The 23,473-nt window shown below is 36.3% G+C and overlaps 2 protein-coding genes across 7 annotated transcripts in view; one reads left to right on the top strand and one right to left on the bottom strand.

Annotated features, from left to right (window-relative positions):
* Window positions 1–23,473, bottom strand: part of LOC100115618 (Kruppel-like protein 1) — a 343,702-nt gene that overhangs the window by 73,714 nt on the left and 246,515 nt on the right. For all 5 annotated transcript variants that reach the window (XR_004227066.2, XR_004227065.2, XR_004227067.2 and 2 more), the window contains one exon: window positions 7,474–7,671. Coding sequence is in view for 2 of the 5 variants with exons in the window: in XM_031926016.1 (XP_031781876.1) it covers window positions 7,474–7,671 (198 nt within the window). In the remaining 3 variants the exon portion in view is untranslated. The remainder of the gene's footprint in view (window positions 1–7,473; window positions 7,672–23,473) is intronic.
* Window positions 1–23,473, top strand: part of LOC103317005 (glutamate receptor ionotropic, kainate 2) — a 661,640-nt gene that overhangs the window by 472,625 nt on the left and 165,542 nt on the right. The window lies entirely within an intron of this gene.

The following is a 23,473-nucleotide window of genomic DNA, read 5'->3' as shown; positions in this document are numbered from 1 at the left end:
TTGGATACTTTGCAGTCAAACTAGATGATTCAAATAGAGATCAAGATGAACATTTTAATAATTTTCGTTTACACTTACAGAATATATTACAGAAAGCCGAGTACCAGTTGAGAAATTCGAAGCTACATCTTTCAAACCTTTTTATAGAGCAATTAGATATTCTTGCTAGAATGTTGTTTGCCCGAGAACTTCCGAGTACCTTATACCAAGATGTATATGATTCTGCTCCAGAACGCTTAGATGATGCTTCGAAATTAGCTGATCATTTCTACTGCACTAATGGTGCCAGATATAGGCCTATAATTAGTAAACACAGAAGCGTAACTTCAACTAAAATTCCAGAAGATGTTCCCTACTATTATCCTGCACCAAGGTTTGAAATCACCTGTACAAAACCGGAGAATTACGATTGCTACGACAGCCTATCATCAGCAGAAGAAATAGCAGCTAGAAGCAGTATTTCAGAGTATGAGTATGATTTGCCAACAAATAACTTTAATAATTCTTCAAGCTATTATTCCGAGTCTTCAGAAACTGATCCAGATTTTCTTTTACTAACCACAATTCAGACTCCGACGTAACTCCTAAATTTTCTGCAAGCTCAGAAAGTTCCGAAAGTTATGTACTGGATTCTGCACATACTACCGAAAGCGACTCTAGCAAGACAGGAAGAGTCAATTACACATTTTACGAAATAATTAAAGAACAGGAACGTCCAGTCGCACGTCACTATTTGCTAAGAATACCAACCTCTGTCAACAATAACATTCCACGAATAAATGCAAATAATGTAACAAGATCAGTTACCTATAAATACGAAATAATTAAATTAAACTCTAAAATGGATATTCTTCGAATAAGTGGTTTTTGTGGCATCTCTGAGCACAAACGTACACCTACATCACCTGAGACATTGTCCGCATGTCCACACCTCTTGGATTATCACAAAAGTACAGCTGATAGCATTGAAAATGAGTCTTATATGACGCCTCCTTATTTTCGGTTTACCCCTATTTTAAAGAAAGATTTTAAAGTCTCTTCAAAAATCAAGAAGTTTTTATCAGTTTATAGACATAATCGCCAGACACCCAGCAAGTCCCCTCTGCATCTTTTAGTTAGAGAGAGATGAAAGAGAAAAAGAAAAATAGAACAAGCAAACACTTCCGGAAGACGTTTTTCCTGGCATAAATAAAGACACTGGTAGAAAATGAATAAGAAATAATTTTGCCACCAGCAGTAAATTTAAAAATTGGAAATAAAAATAGTTTAGCAAAAACTGAGTTTAAATTAAACAAATCTTACGAGATGAATTCAGTAATAAACAAATCAAACGAGGACTCTGAACAAGTTGTATGGGACATTCGGGACTTCAGATTTCCATGCATAGCGTATAAAAGGTTGTCCGCGTGTCCGGATATCTCAAATAAATATAAAATTACTTTCGATCCTTCGGAAGTTAAATATTGTCAGAAAATATTCAGTATACAATTTACATATATATTTTAACCGAGCGACGTTAGGAGTGAGGTGAATCGCGCTAGTTTTTATTAATCTCAGTACTTTCGAGCTTGTCTTGTTAACGAGTTTTCTCTTTAATTTCAGATTTGTTTCTTTTCTTGGGTGCAACACTTACAGTCGGATATTCACGGCGCCTTGTGGTTAGATCTGCAACAACCTTATTTACATTATTATTTTCATCTTCATCAGAATTATTTGTCTCTAACCCTATTTCTCAATAAGGTTGCTTATTATCCGAGAGACAAAAAAAGTCTTTGATACCGGATCAAAAATATCGATTCGCTTTTCCTAATAGATACCTAAATCCTTATTAACAAATTTTCTCAAGGATAGCAAATTTCCGACAATGACTTAGCATAAATCACATTGTTCAAGCTTAAGAAATCATCATTTTTGGTGTAACCAGAAACGTTACCTACTCCCTCCGATTTTATAATCACTAAATCATTGTCGTTTGCGCACCTAATGTCAAGCTTTTTAGTATTATCAAACTTTCTAAAATCAATTCTGAGTTAGTCATGTGCTCTGTAGCACCAGAGTCTGTCAGAAATCTAATCAGTTGTTTTTAATCGTTTTCTTTCGCGTTGGAAAACGTTTTGTCTACATACAGACCTATGCACTCACTAGATTCAGAGGTTTTGGTAGCATTTCAGTTGTTTTGTTTATTTTGTCTACCTCTTCCTCGTGATCTGCCTCTAGCACGACCTCTATCGCACTTATTTTTCTTAGGGTCGCTACCCTTAGGTGCTTCGGAATTACGTCGTTTTACACCACGACTAAAGCCATTACGTCTACCACCCCGATAAGAATTGCGAATTCATATCTTCTTTGGTTATTATTCTCCTTCAGAATCTTTTTCAGCTGATTTCCTGTGTATGGACATCTCCTTGAACGTGCCCAATGTACCTCTTGCATCTGAAGCACATCTTGCCGTTCCTGGTACACTCATCCTTATAGTGACCTTTGTTACCGCAATTGTAACCAAGCACTCCAGGATGAGATACGAGATAGGCTTTTGCTCCAGCTTCTGTTGTCTTTCCGGTTAACTTATTCGATCCAATTCGAGCTGATTCCTGTTGCATAATGTAATCCTTAAGTTGGTTAAATGTTAAAATTTTACCTGTAGTATTTTTGTTTAAAAATTTGGACTCTTTAATTTGAGGTAAATGTGCAATAATGGCTTCATAGAATGAATCGCTTATCTCGGCTTCAGTTAAGAAAGGAGTATCGGACAATTTATTGTATGATGAAACTACTCTATCAAATATATCCCAGAAAGCTGAAGCCTTCTCTTTATAAGGATTGTATTTAATACTGTGTAACTCTTTTCGTACACTTCTAGTAGTAACATTTAACTCGTTTTCTTCTATGAGTTTAATTTCATCCAGCATTTCAATAGGATCCTGGATATCCGATACCTTTTCGTAATAGGATATATCAATTCTATTTATAATAATATCTCAAACTCGAACTTTATCTTTTTCCAGCTTTGTTTGGTCAAGCACACTTGTTAGATAAACTGTCCAATTAATCACGAACAACAAGTCAGCAAGAGTCAGTTCTGTATTGAAAAAATTTAAGAATGCGTTAATATTCAAATTTTGCGTTAATTTGTATTCTCTACGAAAAGTACTATTGCTATTTGGTACTTTAATCTGAATTTTGTCTTTTATGTTACTAATGTTTTTATTTAAATCAATTTTATTAACTTCATATTGCTATGCTCTTTACTTACATGAGCGTTTGTATTTGTTTTATTAGTAACGTTCTGACTAGACGGTCGGTTGTTGTTTTGTGCAGTCTCTGCATCTGGCTAGATTCGGCTGATTCCTATTGTACTTTATCGTACAAACGATCCTGTTCCTCCCAAGACTGCACCTTTTCCTTCATCCAGCTGTACCTTTTCTGCTCCGCCCACTTATGTCTAACCAGTTCTGAAACTACATCATCGTGTACTCCATTACACTTGCTTTCAATAACACCGGCACACAAAATAAAAAAAGTTGTCTGCGCGAGAAATCAGACCTATCTATCTTTATGTTTTTCGGGTCGCTGAATTCGAATATAAGGTCAGTTAGGCCCCATCACGTCAGGGTCAAGGTCAGTTGGAGGTCAAATTAAGAAGAAAAGGTTTAAAAAAATTAAAATGCCATATATTTGTTTTTTTGGTCGCTGAATCCAAATCCGGAATCAGTTTGGCCCCATCTCGTCAGGTTCAAGGTCAGTTCAAGGTCAAACTGAGAAGAAATGATTAAAAGAAATAAAAATGCCATACATTTATGTTTTTTCGGTCGCTGAATCCGAATCCGGGATCAGTTTTACCCGATCACGTCAGGTTCAAGGTCAGTTCGAGGTGAACTTGGGAAGTAACGGTTAAAAAAATTAAAATGCTATATATTCATGTTTTTTTGGTCGCTGAATCCAAATCCGGAATCAGTTTGGCCCCATCACGTCAGGGTCAAGGTCAGTTCAAGGTCAAACGGAGAAGAAACAGTTTAAACCGATTAAAATGTCATATCAAAACTTTCCAAAAATGGAAAAAGATACCGAAAAATTGTAAAAAATCTTATTTAATCATATAATATCTTCCTTGTGTACAGAGAAAAGTTGCTTTCGTTTATATTTTTTTCTTATTTTGCTTTTTTTCTACTAGCTTAGTAACTCTCGATGTCTTTCTTTACTCCTTTTTTCTCTTGTAACGAACTCTTTTTACTTCAAATGACCTATGCAATGGGTTTCTTTTTCTCTTTTTGTTATTTGTTTTAATGTTTCTCTTCAGTGTCCAGCAAAAATCTGCCATCATGTTGACATTCCATCTTTCTTGGTATCGATTCTCCATTACACTTGTATCTTGATGAAATCTTTCTCCCTGTTCTTCACTGACATCTCCTAAATTAAGAGGGAAGTAATCAAGATGGGAATGTAAGAAATGCATTTTATAACTCATCAAGCAACCCAAATTTTTGAAATTCTCCAACATTTGTTCAACTAGTTCCTGATAGTTATTTCCTAAAAAGTTCTCACGAACAGTTTTAAAACTTTGCCATGAAGCTTTTTCTGTGTCGTTTATTTTTGTGATAAATGTTTCGTCTTCAAATAGAGTACGAATTTGAGGACCATCAAAAATACCTTCTTTTAATTTAGCTTCACTTATTGCGGGAAACTTTTCTCCCAAATACTGGAAACAATCGGCATCTTTATCCAGAGCTTTGACGAACTGCTTCATGAGGCCAAGTTTGATATGAAGTAGTGGTAGCAGATGGGTCAATCAATGGCGTACGTATAATGTTCCTCTATCCTGGTTCAAAATGTGTTCTAGTTGGCCATACTTTCTTAACGTAGTGATTTACCATATCTCTACTATCCCATAAACACAAGAAGCAGGGATTTTTAGTAAAACCTGATTGTTGTCCTAAGATCATGGTTGCAATTTTAAGATCACCACAAATTTAGTGTAATGGAGAATCGATACCAAGGAAGATGGAATGTCAACATGATGGCAGATTTTTGCTGGACACTGAAGAGAGACCTTAAAACAAATAACAAAAAGAGAAAAAGAAACCCATTGCATAGGTCATTTGAAGTAAAAAGAGTTCGTTACAAGAGAAAAAAGGAGTACAGAAAGACATCGAGAGTTATTAAGCTAGTAGAAAAAAAGCAAAATAAGAAAAAAATATAAACGAAAGCAACTTTTCACTGTACACAAGGAAGATATTATGTGATTAAATAAGATTTTTTACAATTTTTCGGTATCTTTTTCCATTTTTGGAAAGTTTTGATATGACATTTTAATCGGTTTAAACTGTTTCTTCTCCGTTTGACCTTGAACTGACCTTGACCCTGACGTGATGGGGCCAAACTGATTCCGGATTTGGATTCAGCGACCAAAAAAACATGAATATATAGCATTTTAATTTTTTAACCGTTACTTCGCAATTTGACCTCGAACTGACCTTGAACCTGACGTGATCGGGTAAAACTGACCCCGGATTCGGATTCAGCGACCGAAAAAACATAAATGTATGGCATTTTTATTTCTTTTAACCATTTCTTCTCAGTTTGACCTTGAACTGACCTTGAACCTGACGAGATGGGGCCAGACTGATTCTGAATTTGGATTCAGCGACCAAATAATCATAAATATATGGCATTTTAATTTTTTTAACCGTTACTTCCCAATTTGACCTCGAACTGACCTTGACCCTGACGTGATGGGGCCAAACTGATTCCGGAATTGGATTCAGCGACCAAAAAAATATAAATATATGGCATTTTAATTTTTTTAAACCTTTTCTTCTTAATTTGACCTCCAACTGACCTTGACCCTGACGTGATGGGGCCTAACTGACCTTATATTCGAATTCAGCGACCCGAAAAACATAAAGATAGATAGGTCTGATTTCTCGCGCAGACAACTTTTTTTATTTTGTGTGCCGGTGTTATCCTTTGAGTTCTTTATTTTCATTTTGTAACTTATCCAACTTGGTAATTATTTCTGAAATTTCAAGGTTTTTATTAGTATTATTTAAAGAAAACTTTCTGAGCTTAGTTGTCTTTATTTCCTGACGAAATTTGTTCAGTCATAAACCCAGTTTTACCATATTGTTTAACTTAATAACTTGGGTGGATTTACCTTGCAAGTTTGCTTTGAACTTAGATTTCCAGCTATTCTCATCCAACAATTTGGACCTCTCAGTCCCATCACTATCGAGTTTTTTGTTCGGCCTACAGTCAGCAATCACATTTTCATCATCCAGCTTTGAGGACAAGGTATTCCTATGTTGGCTTGGTTGTACCATCATAACCGAAGCTACCTCGTTGGTTCGAATTCTGTTGATCTCCTTCTTCACGGATTCCAGTATCCGTTCCTCTATGAGAGAATTATATACGGAACATTTCGTTAATGAGTTGCTTATTTTGACGAACAACAATCAAAATTTGCACTCTATCACATGTAGCAATTTATTATGCATATGCATAGTTGATGAACGATAATCAAGAAAACAATGTTAATTGCTTAAAATTATTATTTTTTTTAAGTCTGTGATTTCACAGCACACACAGTGTAGCAGCAACAACATGCACTACCCTGCATGCACTGGTCAACACTTAAGTTTGGAACTAAACATCATGCTATTTAAATTTAATATGTAAATATTTTGTTGTGGAAATACGAGTTTTTATTTTCGAGCTTATATCGAAAAAAAGTTCAAGCTTTACCTGTATCGTATTTTATACCACTTGACGTCATAATGTTTATGTTTCCTTCTTCGTCCATTTCTGGGTAGAAAGAATCATCAGGGCGTGTTTCTAAAATTCTTAGCTCCTGATTTTAGAGCAGCAGAAACAATTGTAGGTTTTTTTGATCTGTCGAATTCGAGCTAATTAGTTAAGGGGATGTCCGAGCAAAAGTTTCCGAAACGCGCCGGTGGTGCTAGTGTCAGGTGGAGTCTTCTTGATTTTGAAGAGGATCTGATTCCATTTTTTGTTGAATGAATAAAAACTTCCGAGTGGGATTTGAAAACAAAACTCAGTATGTGAAATTTTGTTTAGCAATCTCGAATAAAAAGTAAGACAATATCCACAATATGCATAAAAATAATGAATCCAAAATCGTTTAAACTTATAAGTTTGAACAAGTTTGCATGTATTTTTTCATACTTCATAGATATTATCATCGGAGAACAGACATTTGCACTTATTTAAACACTTCTGCCCAGACCATATTTTTTATAAGTTGGGTATTATCGGTTTCATTTGAAATAAACAATTAATTTTCATTTTTATATCTAGAAAGGGCAACATACAACTGACCGTGAGAAAAAAGTGGCTTATGAATATAAATACCAATTGTGTCACAACTTTGTCCTTGCGATTTATGTATAGTCATGGCAAAAGCCAAAATTAGATGAAATTGTCAACGGAATAATACAAAAGGCAAAGATGTATATTTACCGGTGTCTAAAATAATTCTTGGAATGAAAGCAGTAGTTCCCTTTTTATCACCTGTAATAATCTCAGCTTTAATATTATGTTTGAACAGTTTAATTATTTTCAATCTGGTACTATTGCAAAGACTGTCATTTATACTTATATTTTGAATGAGCATGACTATTGTACTTTTTTCTAAAGTCAATTTATGCACTGGGAAACCTGGAAATTTTAGAGAATTTTAATATTCTGTTGGATACTTTAATTCAGCATCACTATGAGTTTCATCAACACCTATGTCTAGCGTAATCGATAACTATAATATATAACTTCCTCGCTACTAATTTTTAAAAATATTTGTTCACTTAATTTGTAAATATTTTTATTATGGAGCGATAAAATGACTCTGTTTGAAAGATCATCATTTACAGATATGAACCGTGAATTTTATTGCATATGTTATTAGTTTTCCATTTATCTGGAATCTTAAAACTGTCAATATGTCTATCACCAATATCTATAATAAAACATAAAAAATTAATATTTTCCGATCTCATATTTATCTTTAATTTTAACACCTTGAAATTCTCCAGAATATACACGAACAAATGCTATAATTTCCACTTCACTGTCGTACGTACTATTCATTGACATATGCATTTTAAAAGTACGTCTATCAGTAATTTTTAAAGATTCGTCGCCTACGATAATTAGCTCAAAATATGCTCAAAATATATAATTTCTCATAAACATGATTAACAATTTTGTCTCTGATTTTTATATGATTTTCTTCTGTATTAAACAAAAAACCACTGCCAAGTCATTGGCACCTAGTTTCCGCTCATGCATGTACTCTATATGAGACAATCAGGTAGAGGGGTGGGGTGTCAGTTAAAGGGGGGGGGGGGCTCGCTTTGCTTGGGCAACATCTTACATGCATCAGGAAAAGAACACTTTACTTTATTCCCTAGATACTATTTTTAACATATTTATATGTCAATCTTATTCTAATGAATGATAAATTAAATAAAACTTTGTTTAAAAGAAATGTAAAAAGTGATATAGCAATAAAACTTAACTAAGTTTCATGTTTTAATCAGCAAATTTTTACATTTTCTTAAAACAAACGCGGCGTAATATCTACCGCTTGGTGGTGAGGAAACGATATCATCTAAATTTTATTTACATAAACTAATAAAAATATATTTTATTATTAAATATTAATTTAGAGATACATATATGTGTGGTTGACAGGCAAAATCACTGCGTGCATCGCCGCAAAAGTATCGAGTTCTGTCGTTATGTCGGAAACTTTTGACTTATTTAGACTGCGGTTCTTGCCCGCAAAATACGGCAAGACTGATTGCAAGGCAATCGGCCCACCATCTTTCTTATCATCCTTAATCACCATGATTTGTAAAAAGTTTCGCAGTGTAGTGATCAAGTTAGAACAGTTTAAAAAAAAAATTGTAAAAATTAAATTAATAATATTTCAAAATCTAATAGAGCTAATGGGCAGCCTAGAGAAAGGGATCAAGACACCATAAACATCTGCTTAAATTCAATTTTTAATATTGTTCATGCCATTTTCTTGAGTTATCGTGGTGTATCGTTTTTCAGTAATTTTTCTTTTACGAAATAATTAGTGAAATAACTTGATAATTAGTCACTAAGTAATTCTTATTATTCTTAATCAATATGATTTTTTTTCAAACATTTTCATAGAGTATTTGTCGAGTTACAACGTTTTCAAAAAAAATTAAATCTCAAAATCTAATGGAGCTAAGAAGCAGCCCAAATAAAGGGATCAAGGAACCAAGGAAATCTATTTAAATCTAAATTTTTAATATGATTCTTGTCTTTTTTCTTGAGTTATTGTTGGGAAGAGATTTTCAGTAATAAGGATTTTTCACGGGAAATAATTGATGAAATAACTTGATATTTGTACACGAAGTTGTTCTCATTATCAACGGGCGCGATAGCGCCGCTTTGACAAGAGAAAGTACGAAGTACGATTTGTCGATGGCGCGACCCTATGTACTTTGAACTTAGGTGTTCCTAACCTTAAAAAAAATCTCGATTGCATTTAAATCATTATTATTGCGCGTATGTATGCGCAATCTGTTGGTATCTACATAAATATATTATCCTAATTTTTAATGTATAAAAGGTTCATTCAAGAATATTAAGTTATTAACTTAATATTGCAAGTTGAAAATTTGCTCGGTATATTTCATTTCGTTCAGAGTTTCCATCCTCTCCCGATATTTTTCGTCTTCTCCGGTCACGTGACTTCCGTGAGTATATTTGGTATTATACACCAGTGGTTACGCATTAAGATATAAAATTAAAGTTAAAATTATGTTTTCCCAAAAAATGATATTTTAATGCGTATAGCAAAAAAAACATTTACTTGACATTGTTATATTTAAAGATGTCACTACGTTTATTAGCCTTTTTCTTGCCAAGATTTTCACTTTTGAAAAAAGTTTTTTTTTGAGAGTTCTTACTTACCATGCTTTTTTGAAAAGTTCTATAGAGCAGTTATCAAGTTATAACGGTTTAAAAATTTGTACTTTTTGTCGTATAACAAAAGAACGACGACCGATAATCTGAATTCTTCGTAATAAAATGATAGGTAATTTTATTCTCTTTCAGGTACATATTCAGTAATATACTTTTATTAACTTTTTCAATAACTTTATTAGAAAAAACTGGAATCTAAAAACTAAAAAATCGCTATAAAAAAAAACGCTTCTACAAAATGAAAAACAGACTTTTCTCCCATTATGCTGTAGTAAAAACAAAAAGAATGAGCCTTGGTGGGTTAAAATCCACAAAGTAGAAGCTGAGATAAAGCGGTATACGAACGTCCACACACGCACGCGCGCGCGCACGGAAATTTTCGAAAAAACACTATATTTCAACTAAAAATACATCAAAACACATTTTTAACATGTTTCTAGACAAACTCAAAAAATCACTATTACAATGCTCCCTCTAAGAGAAAGCAAAATACAAAAAGCAATGAAATAAGTAATTGCCATCTCCAAAGATTTTTTTTTCTATTTCACATTCTAACATTTTATTGGATATTCTGTCTATCTACTATGTCAAAATTTTATAGATTGAAAATACTTAACTTTCAATGTTGGGTATGGCTCTCTTTATCTCTCTTTTCCTCTTTTTCTCTCTTTCTCTCTCTCTCTCTCTCTCTCTCTCTCTCTCTCCCTCTCTCTCTCTTCTCCTCTCTTTCAAATGATTGCAGCCTGGATTTAGTATCCCGCACAATAATTTATACATAAAAACTTGCGATTTAATTTTGAATTCAGTTTTATAGGAATAACCAAACTATTTGTGCATAAAGCATTAAGAAATCGCGAATAAAACTTCGAATTTAACTCAAACTTAACCGAATTTTTGACGCGACGTGAATACAAAGCTGCCAAGAATTTGTTGTTATATGTTGTTGATACGGTTTGCTATGCATTATGTTATAGGTAACCACTGCGAGTATAAACATAATAGACTTTCGAATATCGAATACAATTAAAATTAGAACTGCGGTAAAAATATTTTTAACTTATAAATTACTACCTATTTTAAAATTGGGGGTTAGCGAGTAAAGCGAGTTTAATTCAAAAATTAATCATTTTAGAATGAACAATCAAAATCGTAATGAGAAGATTTAGAAATTATAAAATTATACAATTAAAAATGAAAATTGAAATTAGAGGGTTGGCGAGAGAAGCAAGCACATTGGTATCCCCCGTAGTATATAAATAAAATGTAAATTATACAAATATCGGCTAAGTAATCCCTAAAATAATATTATTTTAGCGATTACTTAGCCGATATTTGTATAATTTATATTTTAAATAAAAAATTCAATTTTTTGGTTATATTTTACCCAAAGTGTTTACAAAATGAATTAAACTATTAAATAAACTATCAAATATATTTAGGTATAATCTAAGAAACATAAAAGCCTGTTTATATGTGCCATATATTACATTTCTTCTAATGCCAAAATTCAGTATTTCCATTTTTCAGCTATCACAGACTTACTTAAGATTCGGGCTACGAAGAGCACTTTTATACTTATAGATATGTTTCAAACACATATAGTTTCCAGATGAGTGTGGGGTTTTACAAAAAAATATTATTAATAAATGTTTTCTGAAAATAATCAACAAAAATTGTTTAAACAGTTTAAAAATTAACAAATTTTATGTTAATATACAGACAATTTTTTCAAATAATATTTTTTTGTAAAACCCCACACTTATCTGGAAACTATATGTGTTTAAAGCATATCTATTAGTATAAAAGTGTCCATCGAAGCCCAAATCTTAAGTAAGTCTACGATAGCTGAAAAATGGAAATACTGAATTTTGGCATTAGAAGAAATGTAATATATGGCACATATAAACAGGCTTTTATGTTTCTTAGATTATACCTAAATATATTTGATAGTTTATTCATTTTTTAAACAATTTATGAAAAATATAAACAAAAAATTATATTTTTCATTTTTTGACAATTTAAGGTGTATCCATCCCCTTAATTTAAACATTACAATTTTGAAAAATTATATTTTTAAAAGTTATTGAAATACTTATCTCTTGAGAAAATAAACTTTTAAAAAAGTAAAAGGTTAGGCGAGTTTGATATATTCCGCAACGTAACCCAGATAGAAAATCACTGAGATCAATAAAACAAAGTCAAGTTTATTATATTTAATCGTAATAAAGCGAGGAATAACTCTCAATATAATTACTACGTAACTTGCCATGCCCGTTTCATTGTACTTATGGTGTTTGTAAGACGTTCTATTACATAAAAAGAAAATTTTAGTTGTTTACCAATAAACAGAATCTAACGGGCATGGCAAGTTACGTAGTAATTATCTTAAGAGTTGTTCCAGGCTTTATTACGATTAAATATAATAAACTTGACTGATTTATCTCAGTTCTTTTCTATCTGTGATTTTCATCTCAGTTCTTTTCTATCTGTGTCGGGGTCAGTCTCGGCCTCTCCTACGGCCACTTGCTCGGCTTCTTGACGGGCGCGGCTCGCTACCTCAGAGAGCGTCACTAGCTCTGAGAAGGCTCGCAGCACACTCTCCGACTGTGCTGCTGGCCACGGTATGCCCGTCGCGGCGGCGTTATCTGCCGAAATTCAGCATTGCAGGCGAGGCACCCGTAGCCTCGTGTATCGCGGTACTAAACGAGAATGCGATCTCGCTGAGATGTTCATCCCACGCTCTATGATTTTCTTCTGCGAACCCAGCAATCTCCCTCTTGATCGTTCGGTTTACCCGCTCCACCGGGTTAGCTTGCGGGTGGTACGGCGGCGAGTACGAATGGTGAATGCCCTGAGCCGCCAGGTACTCGTTTACCGTTTTATTTCTGAATTCGGTGTCGTTATCGGAGTGGAAGCTCTCGGGCGCTCCGAATCTCAGAATGACTCTCTCTTTCAGTGCTGCAAGTATAGATTTGCCATTTGCTTTGTGGAGAGGGATGCACTCTATCCACCGAGTGAATAGATCCTGGAAGACTAGTGCATACTCATGACCTTTGACTGATTTTGGTAAGGGGCCCATGATATCCCCTGCTACCCACTGCCAGGGTTTCCGCAACACGCGTTTGCCCATAAACCCCTGCGGTGCGCGCTGTTCCACCTTACCCAGCTGGCAGAGTTGACAGCGCTGTACGTATCTTGCTATGTCTCGATACGCTCTTGGCCAGAAATACTTTTCCGTCACTCTTTTTTATGTTTTCTCGCGGCCGAAGTGTCCAGCCGTCAGCTGATCGTGGCATTCTTGCAGCACTTGCAGTCGCTTTGCCGCTGGAACGACGAGCTCCCAGGCATCGTCGTCGTCTCCCATGGCACCCATGGTGTCAGGGTCGGGCCTGCACTTGTAGATACGCCCCCCCCCCTACAATTTTCCACTCCGGAAAATTTTCTGGATTTTCCTTGACTGCTTTGAAACGGCCATTATACCAGCAGTTTTTGGGTTTCGGATCCTGACTCACTGATGCTATCTCTGGCTCTGTATCCTTATACATCCGAGACAGAGCATCTGGCACATGGTGGTCGGCGCTTTTCCAGTGCTCGATTGTATATTTATGCCCTTGCAGCTCGAGCGCCCAGCGAGCCAATCTGCCTGTTGGATTACACAGATTGCATAACCATCTCAGACTGCTGTGGTCTGTTATTACTTTAAATTCGTAGCCTTCTATGTACTGGCGGAACTTGCATTCCGCAAACAGCACAGCTAGCCACTCGCGCTTGCTGACTGTATAGTTTCTCTCAGCGGGCGTGAGCACTCGGCTAGCGAATTCAAGAACTCGCTCCTGTCCGTTTATATTTTGTGTCAATACAACACCGAGTCCCGTATTACTCGCATCGGTTTGTATGACGAATTGCTGGTCGAAATCTGGACAGTACTGTACCGGTGCCGTGGCGACGAGAGCTTTTATCGCCTCGAACGCTGACTGCTGGTCACTCCCTATACGAACGGCTGATATTTTCTTGTTAGCCGAATCAGTGGCTCGGCCAACGCTGCGTAAACCTTTAGAAATTGCCTATACCACGATGCCATGCCGTGGAAACGCCTCAGTTGTTTTAGATTCTTCGGCTGTGAAAAATCACCATCGGAGCGATCTTCTCCGGATCTGGCCTGAAGCCGTCTCTGTTTACAAGGATGCCGAGGTATTTCACCTCTTCTTTGCAGAACACGCTCTTCTCTCTGTTGACCGTCAACCTTGCTTCCTTGATTCTTTTTAACACGCGCTCGAGGACTTTAACATGATCCTCGAACGTTTCTGTGGCGACAATTACGTCGTCTAAATAAGAAAAGGCATGTAGCTGCAGCTCTGGCGTAATTATTTTGTCCATCAGCCTTTGAAACGTGGCTGCTGCTTCTGATAAACCGAAAGGTAGGCGCTTGAACTGGGAAAGCCCCATCACAGGCACCGTGAAAGCTGTATACTGCTTGCTCTCTTCGCTCAGCGGTATCTGGTGGTATGCGCTACTTAACTCGATCGTTGAAATGTAGCGCGCTTGCTGCAATTTTTAACGCGTTGATTTTCCTAATGTCGATGCAAAAGCGATATTTTCCATTCGCTTTTCTCACCATCACCTCTGGGCTCGCAAAAGCACTGTTCGATGGTTCGATTATACCTGCCGCGAGCATGGCTTTCACCTGCTCGTGCATTTCCTCCTCTATTTTCCTGGAGACCGGAAAATATTTTTGCTTTATTGGCCTTGTAGTCTGCACCTCGATGTGATGTTCTATCCACGTCGTGCGTCCTATTTCTCCTGTCTCTGGACCAATAATTTTGTCGAGGAGCACTCGCAGCGCTTCTCTCTGCTGCTCTTCTACGTCTGCTAGCCCCATGGAGGCTAGAGTTAGCGCGCCTCCTTCCATCGCCACCAACTCGACGTTGACATACTCTTTAGTATCCTAGAAATGCAGCTTTGATGTCGTAGGATCTAACACTGCCTTGAATGTTAGCATAAAGTTGACACCGACAATGCAGTCCGTCGGAAGGTCCGGTATTATTGTCGCACCGACTTCCTTCTCGACATTGCCGACTCTGAAGGGCAGCCAGACGTAGCCTACGATCTTCGTGTAGCTACTGTCTGCTAGTTTGGCGCCGCGGCCGTGACTCGGCATGAGTTGCCGTTCCAGCGCACTCGCTACCTGCAGTCCGATCGAATTCATGTATACACGAGACGCGCCGTTGTCGTATAAGGCGCGGAATCGAAAACTTCCGACCCTTGCCTCCATCCACCAGCGCTTCTCCTGGGGATTGGCTTCGTCGCCTGGAAGGTTATTTTCCTCTCCCGCTTGACTCTCCAGAATCGAGTCGATTACGTCGTCCGCATCTCGCTCGCTTCTGCCAGGCTCTCTGTGCTCTTGCGTACATTGGCCTGCCTCATCTCCCTCGTCAGCTGTTGCTGCTGACAGTGATGAGAGCGCGGCAGGCTCTTGCCTGCTCTCGCCCGCCTTCCGCGCTTTATTCTTATTTTTCGGACTCGGCGTTATTATCGCGCCGTGTCGTTTCTGCTTCTCAGGCGAGCTTTCGCTCGCCGTGCGTGGGGGAACCGCGCACGCTTCCCCGAGGCACTCCTCTTTTCTGCTCTTGAAGCTCGTTTTGCAGATATTGGTCTCTTCTCTGCCCTGGTGACTCTAGGGCTCTCGCTCCTACTCACCGCCTTTTCGGTCTTCTTGGAGTTTCGCGAGCGTGTGTCGACCGTACTCGCTCGTCACGCGCTCGCTTCCTCTTTTCCCTCCGGACAATCTCGCTTAAAGTGTCCGGGGTTGTTGCAGTTATAACACAGCGCCTCGCTCTTCGGCTTATTGCCCTGGTGTTTGTTATGATTCGTGCTGTGTCTCTTCTGCTCATTCTTGTTGCTGCGCTCACTTTCTGATCTTATTTTCTTTTCGAATTTTCCCAGCCTTTCTTCCAACATTCTGCTAAACATTTCTGCCAATTGCGTGTTCCCGACCTCGACTGCTGCGACTTTCGGCAATGCTGTGGCTGGTTTGCGTTTCGTCGGTGAGCCATACGCTAGTGATGCCAGCAACGTCTGCTCTGGTGGCGGTGGCGCGCGGTACTCTTGACTGCTCGCCAATACAGTTTCGGCTTCTTCTGCTTTCTCTCGGAAGCTATCCCAGTTAAAAATTTGATAAAAATTTGATACAACTAACCTTTAAATTAAAATTAAAAATAAAATTAAAATTTGATACAACTAACCTTTTTTATCGGTAACCTGAATGATTTAAGTTCAGGAAACATTGTTACAGTTAGATAGATAGATTTAATTAATTTTTTTTTTTGACAGTTTTAAAGTATTTTTTACAAAATAGACGAAATATATATTTTTTTAAATTGTTTTCACAGCTTCCAATCTACCTCGACCATATCTTGAAAAAGCGCTTATATTATTTTCACCTTTAGCCTGCAATTTCGTGCAATAGGTGAGTGCTCTGAATGTTTGTGTAAAAGAATGAATGGAAAATAAAGCTTTCAGAAAATGATCTAGAGTTAGTCGGATCTAAATTATAAAAGAAGAAAAGAGGGATAAATGACCCGGTGTTAAACGGTTCACTTAGCTAAGCGATAGGTTGTAGGGAGGAGTAGAGAAAGTTAGGATAGCAAATTTTAAAATTACTTACTTTGTTTGTTGCCGGCTGCTGGTGACTGTCTGAAACTGAAAATCCGTAGAGGGACGAGAGATTTCAGTAAATAAAACACTGCACATACAATTTTAGTAAATTAATTTATATTGATGGATGTAGGAAAAAAATGCGTACTAAGCGCGTATATAAAATTTCACGTGCGTACTTAGCACAAAACTAAAACTTTATGCGTACAAGCGCGAAATAAAAAACGCAAGTGTCAACGTACAAGCGCAAGAATCTACCGAGCTTACTTAGAGCCGGGACCGGAGTGTCGATCTAGTCAGATAATTAGCCAGTGAGAAAAGCCGTTATATCTGAGCTTTCCGCACTTACGCTGAATTTTCGCATCTATCCTTCTACGCAGCTTCGATCCGCCTACGCCCTCTCCTCTATGACTGCGGTTGCCAAAATGCCGCTTCCGACGCGCCGAAAACTTTCTCCTACCGACTAATGCGCGGAAAAACTTTACTATCGCTATTGTAGTGCATCCGCAGGTGCCTCTCGTCAATGCGCGCGGTTCAAGAGATTTACGATAGGGCTATCTGTCCCTCGCTTTCTCTCTTCAGGCCCGCATCTCCGAATTCGCGCTGGACGAGCGTCACGTACGCATTTATGCATTTTTGAAAATGAAAGTTCAAAATTTTTTAAATATTGAAAAAATCGCACGACTTGACAGCAGTGTGCTCGGCTCTTAACTACAAAACAGCTCAGCGATATGATTTTTCCAACGACGCTTAATTATAAACACCACTCTCTTGCTTTCTTTGGGCCAGAGTATAAATTAAGTATCAAACAAGCAACGATCCGTGCACTTATTAGCTTTTTGCTCTTGCAGCGGATACCTTTCTTAAGGTCTTTTATGGAGCTTTCGTAATTAATTGAAAAAATCAATTTCATTATCAGTTGACATGTAAATTCACTTTCACACAGCAGCGTAGCACATAATGCATTGAATGATTTGTTAAACAAGCACAAGTCTCTTGCGTAAGTTTGTCATATCTACGATACAAGAATAACCATTGTATACTGTAAATGATACTAGTCAATAGCTAAGTCGCGTTATCTAATATCTATTATACCATATTGATAATGTTACACCTTGCACTTGCCTACAAGAGTTTTACAAGTGAGATCTAATTAATAATATGGTTGAAATTGTTTTTGTTATACTGCGCTTAAGCTATTCAGCTACATTTGTTATTTTGTCATGATTCTCTGTGTACACTGCTTTTAGGGCCGTATAGGTTTATACGCAGTGGCCTTCAAAAATAAATTTAATCGTGAAACGCTCATCACTTCTTCTTACTGGTCCTTGGTACTTTTTTAATATTAGATTTTAATAAAAGAAATAATAAGTCTAATATTTATTAGAAAAAGTAATAAACATTTGCAAATCTGAACCGTGGATCCGAATTCAGATTTGGAATAAATCGATTTTACTTTAAATTATTATTTAACGAATAATATAAAAAGAAAATTGATTTTAAATGAATTAATTAATAATAATAATAGTAGGTCCGGGATTGTGGGTAATGGATATGCAACGCAATAATTATAAACTCTTGTTTATATTTAAAATAGTGTGTATATTAACAAAAATAATTTAACATAAGCATAATGCCTATTATTGCTATTATTCTCTTTAAATCAGATTTAGTTACAATTTTGTTTATTTTTTGACGAAGACTGATTTTATTAAATTCTACGCTTAATTTTGCAGTAGAGTATGTGTTAGAGTGCTTAAAAGTGCTGCTCGAATTTTATAATTATTAAATTCTACGCATAATTCTGCAGTAGATTTCAGTATATGTACTAAGGCGCTTAAAAGTGCAGCCAGAGTAGACTAGGGCGCTTGAAAATGTTGCCGCTAGTGATTTAACACAGGCCTCGCATGGGCATTTATAGGGCGCTAAGCGAGCGCTGATCGAGCCGCCGAAAATATTCGCACATTCACACAATCATACTATCATTCTAGCTATATTTATATCGAGCTATATTTAGCACGTGGCTTAGAGAGAGACTCTGTTTATTCAATAATTATATATATATATATATATATATATATATATATATATATATATATATATATATATATATATATATATATATATATATATATATATATATATTGAGATGGTAGGCCCAGCCCGGGGGATAAGAGAACAGCAACAGATAACTTGCCTGGCGTAGGCAAGTTACCGACCGAGTGGCGCTAGTAGCTACATGTAAATAGTCTACCTAAGCGCTGGTAGAGGGCGTGCGCGCAGATAACACAGGAGAGAGGGAGCATTCCGGGTATATAAGGAGCCCCGGAGCCAGCAGCCAGCATTCATGATCTGGCTCTCAACTGTGCAACGTGCGAATGGTAGTACTCGCTGCTTGCTCCGATCTCCACCATACCCAGTAGTCCATGAGCCCCAGGCTCTCGAAGAGTATGTGTGCTGTCCACTCCCACTCCTTGTAGACTAAGATCCAGTATCGCTTATCATAGAATATTGAATGATTAAATAAATAACTAAAAGACATTTAAAACATATAAACCCTTGTTTAGTATTACCCACTCCCATCCCCCCATCAGTTGTGTCGCCGGTGTAGGATGGTAGTACCCTGCACTTAGGTAGCGTATCTGATTCTAGACTCATGGTGAGATGGTAGTACCTCACACATCAGTCTAATAGCTACGTGGTTTACCTAAGTGTGCGGGATATGCGTAGCGGGAATACCCTACTCATCTCCCTCTACGCACGAGCAGCTCTCCTCTGGTGGTTCGGCCATTACAGAGGATAGGGAGGTCTTTTGTCCACTCAATAGATATTACCGGGTGAATCAATGACTGCTATCACTCTTCGAATGTGCTTCTCTCCCGCTTTACTAACCTCGGGTCTCGAATCCTTCGCGTTCGCGTAATAACCCTTCGCGGACCGTCTCAATATATATAAATACTGTTACGCAACGCGCTGCTGTTATTGCTGGCTTGGTAGCTGGAGAGAGAAGGGTGACGCGCACGCACACATGCGCGTCGATGGCCTGCCGTCGCTGCGTTGACTACTGCGTAGCTGCTGGTTTCGTAGGAGGTGAGAAGAGTGGGAACGGCCGAAATATTCCGTGCGCTCGCTGTATAGGCAGAGTCGGATGTTTTTTAGGATTTTTTTAAATGTATATGTTCTAGGAAGTTACAAGCAGGATCGTGTATAGGGCATTACAATCGAATCTGATTTCTCTCACTCTGTCGAGCTACTGTAGTTACTGTACTAGCGCTGCTTCCCCCTCTCGGCGGCTAGCTTCTTTCTCAAACTCTACTGCTGCCGTAACGGTCTAGTGGCTGGCGGTAATACTGCACTGTACAGCACGGTGTGCGTCGTCTGCTGACTCTCTCTCTCTCTTTCTCTTTCTCTCTGTCCCCGGCTAAGATAGGTGGTATCTATTTGGCTGCTACCTCTCTTTCCTTTTCCTTCTGTTCTATTTTTGTTGCTTATAACGACTCAGGTGAGAACGAGTGCAAGAGGATTTTCCTTTAAGATCGACGATTACTATGTCACAAATAAAATCATAACCATAAGCAATTATTTATGGTATGGTGCAGCCTTAGTAGAGAGCAATAGGAGAGAGTGATAATTATTATAAACTGTGTTCTATGTTACTCGCATTAAGAGAAATCACATAGACGTTTGGTTAAACTTGAATTTAATGCTGTGTTGCTCTCAGTCTTACAAGGAAAGGTACCCAACCCGAACTCACCGATTTTGATGATTTTCATATATGTTGTAGAACATAAAAAAATAAGAGACACGTATTTTTTTTATCGGCTAATTTTCACTTTTAAGGGGTAAAAACCTCCCCTAAAGTTAACCCCCAAAAAGCGTTTTTTTTAAATATCTCGGCTTAAAATTAATATTTTTCAATGAAACAAATTGGAGGTTATTTCTTACAAAAAGAGCAAGTATTTCATGGTGATTTGAAGAGTAAGGGTAGCATCCCCTATTTTTTAGGGGTTGAAAACATATATTTTTTGGCATAATTTTATAATAAAAATGTTTAAACCGACTAAAAAAAAATTGGAAAAAATGTTTAAACATCCTTAATAACAAAATTTAGTTGACGTCTTTCGGTGTTTTCATAAATATTACCCCTAAGGGGGTAAACCACCCCTAACACAAAATAACTGTAAATATGTAATTCAATACATAATATTTCGTAGAAAGTTTGTATATAGAGGTTTTCGAGGTCGCTGATTACAAATCTGTTATCAGATTTTGAAAATTCAAAATGGCGGATCCAATATGGTGGACGGAAATATCGAAAAAAAATTTTATATAATAAAAAAGTTTTAAACGACTAAAAAATTTGGAAAAAATTTGTATACATCTATAATAAACAAATTAAGTTTTTCGGTTTTTTCATAGATACTTCGCCTTAGGGGGGTAAACCACCCCTAACACAAAATAACTATAATTATACTTCAATCCATAATATTTTGTAGAAGGTTTGTATATAGAGGTTTTCGAGGTCGCTGATTACAAATCTGTTATCAGATTTTGAAAATTCAAAATGGCGGATCCAATATGGTGGACGGAAATATCAAAAAAAATTTTAACTTTCAAAAAAACTTGTTTACAAATGTGTGATCTTTGTAGCCTGTACATGTGAACTAAAGAGCCTTAAACCCTAAATCCCTAAAGAACAAATAGGCTAAATGGTTGTGCATTTTAACCAAACGACTCCAAACCCCTAACCTCCAGACAAGCCGAAGGCCTATGCTTTACCGTAGACACGAGTATAGACATATTACCGATATTTTATTCTATCATTTTGTATGTAACAAATAACGTCTCGTTTTATGTTTCAATCAAAGATTATTTATTTTTCTGCTTTTATAAACTAGCATAATTTCAAAAGTAATTTCATAAATTGCATAATTATATAATTTTATAAATTCAAAAAGTCCACACTTTTTTGCAAATGAAAAAACATAGGTTAATAAAATTAGTTTATCAAACTCTTTTGCGTTTTGTAATAAAATTTAATGTTGTCAAACTTGGGAGTTTTTCATTGTTACAATTATTTCGTAAGCCAAACGTTTTTTAGATGAATTCTCGAAGTAATGATTATTGTATCTATAGTAAAATATTTACAGTCTGGAATTCCATAATAATACTATTTGATACGATTTAATGAATTTATCAAAAAATCTAAATTTAATAATAAATATTATTATAATTATTATTATTTTTCATTATCATTGCTATTATCGGTATTACTGTTATTATTGCTATTGCAATTATGCTTATTCTTCTTCTTCTTATTATTATTATTATAATACTATGATAATTTTTGTTATTGGTAAAAATACATAAAAGAATATTAATACTCGAACTTCATTTGCAATTAAAGAACACGTTGTTATTGAAAGGGAATTTTATATGCATTCATTAGTTTAATGAATGTTATCGTACATTCAATGATAATTCCACAGATAAATGTCTTTCACTCATAAAAGTTGTTGACAATATGTGCGAATCAGTATGTTCTTTTTTTAGATTGTTTTCATCGAGTGTTTACCTCAGCTGCCTGTGTTATTTTTTAGGCAGTGAGTGAGTTTTGTGGGTATTCTAGTTCGATGCCGGAAAGTACGAATAGTACGTCTTTTTGTTTGTCAGTGGTATCATACAGTTGTAGAAAATTTTCTTTAGTGATTTTATATAGATTTACATTATTAAATTTCAAAGTGAATAAAAGTTGAATAAAACCAAAAATAGAGTTTTCTGAACATCACAAAGTGGAACGAGAATTCTTCTCCAATGCATAAATTAATGATTTGATTCAATTTACATTCACTCGTTTTATTCTGGTAGAAATGTAGCAGTCGTGCCTTACATGCAAAAACACAGCTTGTATAAATTTTACCGCTTGTTTTCATTTTAGATTGAAAAATGAAAATTAATCCGTTAAACGTTCTAAACTTATTATTAGCATACTTTCAAGCGTTAAACATACCAGATAGTGTCACGAATTATCACGAAACAGAGTTGGCCGAAAAAATAAAAGAAATTTTAATAGATGCAACACATGATTTCAACGATGTAGAAATGATTACTGATGACTCTTTGGATTTTCAAGAAGAGTATAAAGACCATAATGTGGAAATAATTGAAGATGAAGTGCAACATCATTTTCCTGATCCGGATATAGCACCAACAAATCAATGTACAGCAGATAATGAAGAACTAGATTTTGAATACAAAAAAAGAGCTGTAGAATTTTGGAGAAGTAGCAAAACGAAGCAAAATTTAAGTCTTAAAACAGTGCAAAACAGATTCAAAAAAGTATCATCTATTAGTCAGCTACGTCGTTGGGCTCATTCAATTAATAAAGGTGGCACGTATAGAGAAAAAGTAGCACAAATTTGTCAGTATACCCTGGATAATTTTCAAGCAGCTCTCGACAGTGGTTCAATTATCCATGATGAAGATATAATTCGATGGGCCTTACAAGCTAAAAAAGAAATTGGTTTTGATGATATTAGATTCAAAGCTTCTAAACATTGGTTACTCAAATTTAAGCAAGCACACCGAATAGTTTCTAGGAAAATAAATAAGTTATAACAAGAAAAACACTAGAAAGTAGTGCAGAACTTACGGCTAAAGCTGAAGCATTTATCGATGACGTTAAATCGTGTATACCAAGGATTGGACTCGAAAATTTGTATAATACAGATCAGAGCGGATTTCAGCTAGAAATGCATTCTGGAAGAACATTAGCAGTAGAAGGAGAAAAGCAAGTGCAATGTCTGGTACAGTCAATTTCAGCAACAACGCATAGTTAGTTTTG

The sequence above is a fragment of the Nasonia vitripennis genome (assembly GCF_009193385.2).
Source record: "Nasonia vitripennis strain AsymCx chromosome 3 unlocalized genomic scaffold, Nvit_psr_1.1 chr3_random0007, whole genome shotgun sequence".
In the NCBI taxonomy this organism is placed as follows: Eukaryota; Metazoa; Arthropoda; class Insecta; order Hymenoptera; family Pteromalidae; genus Nasonia; species Nasonia vitripennis.
This window is presented reverse-complemented; position numbering and strand designations above follow the sequence as displayed.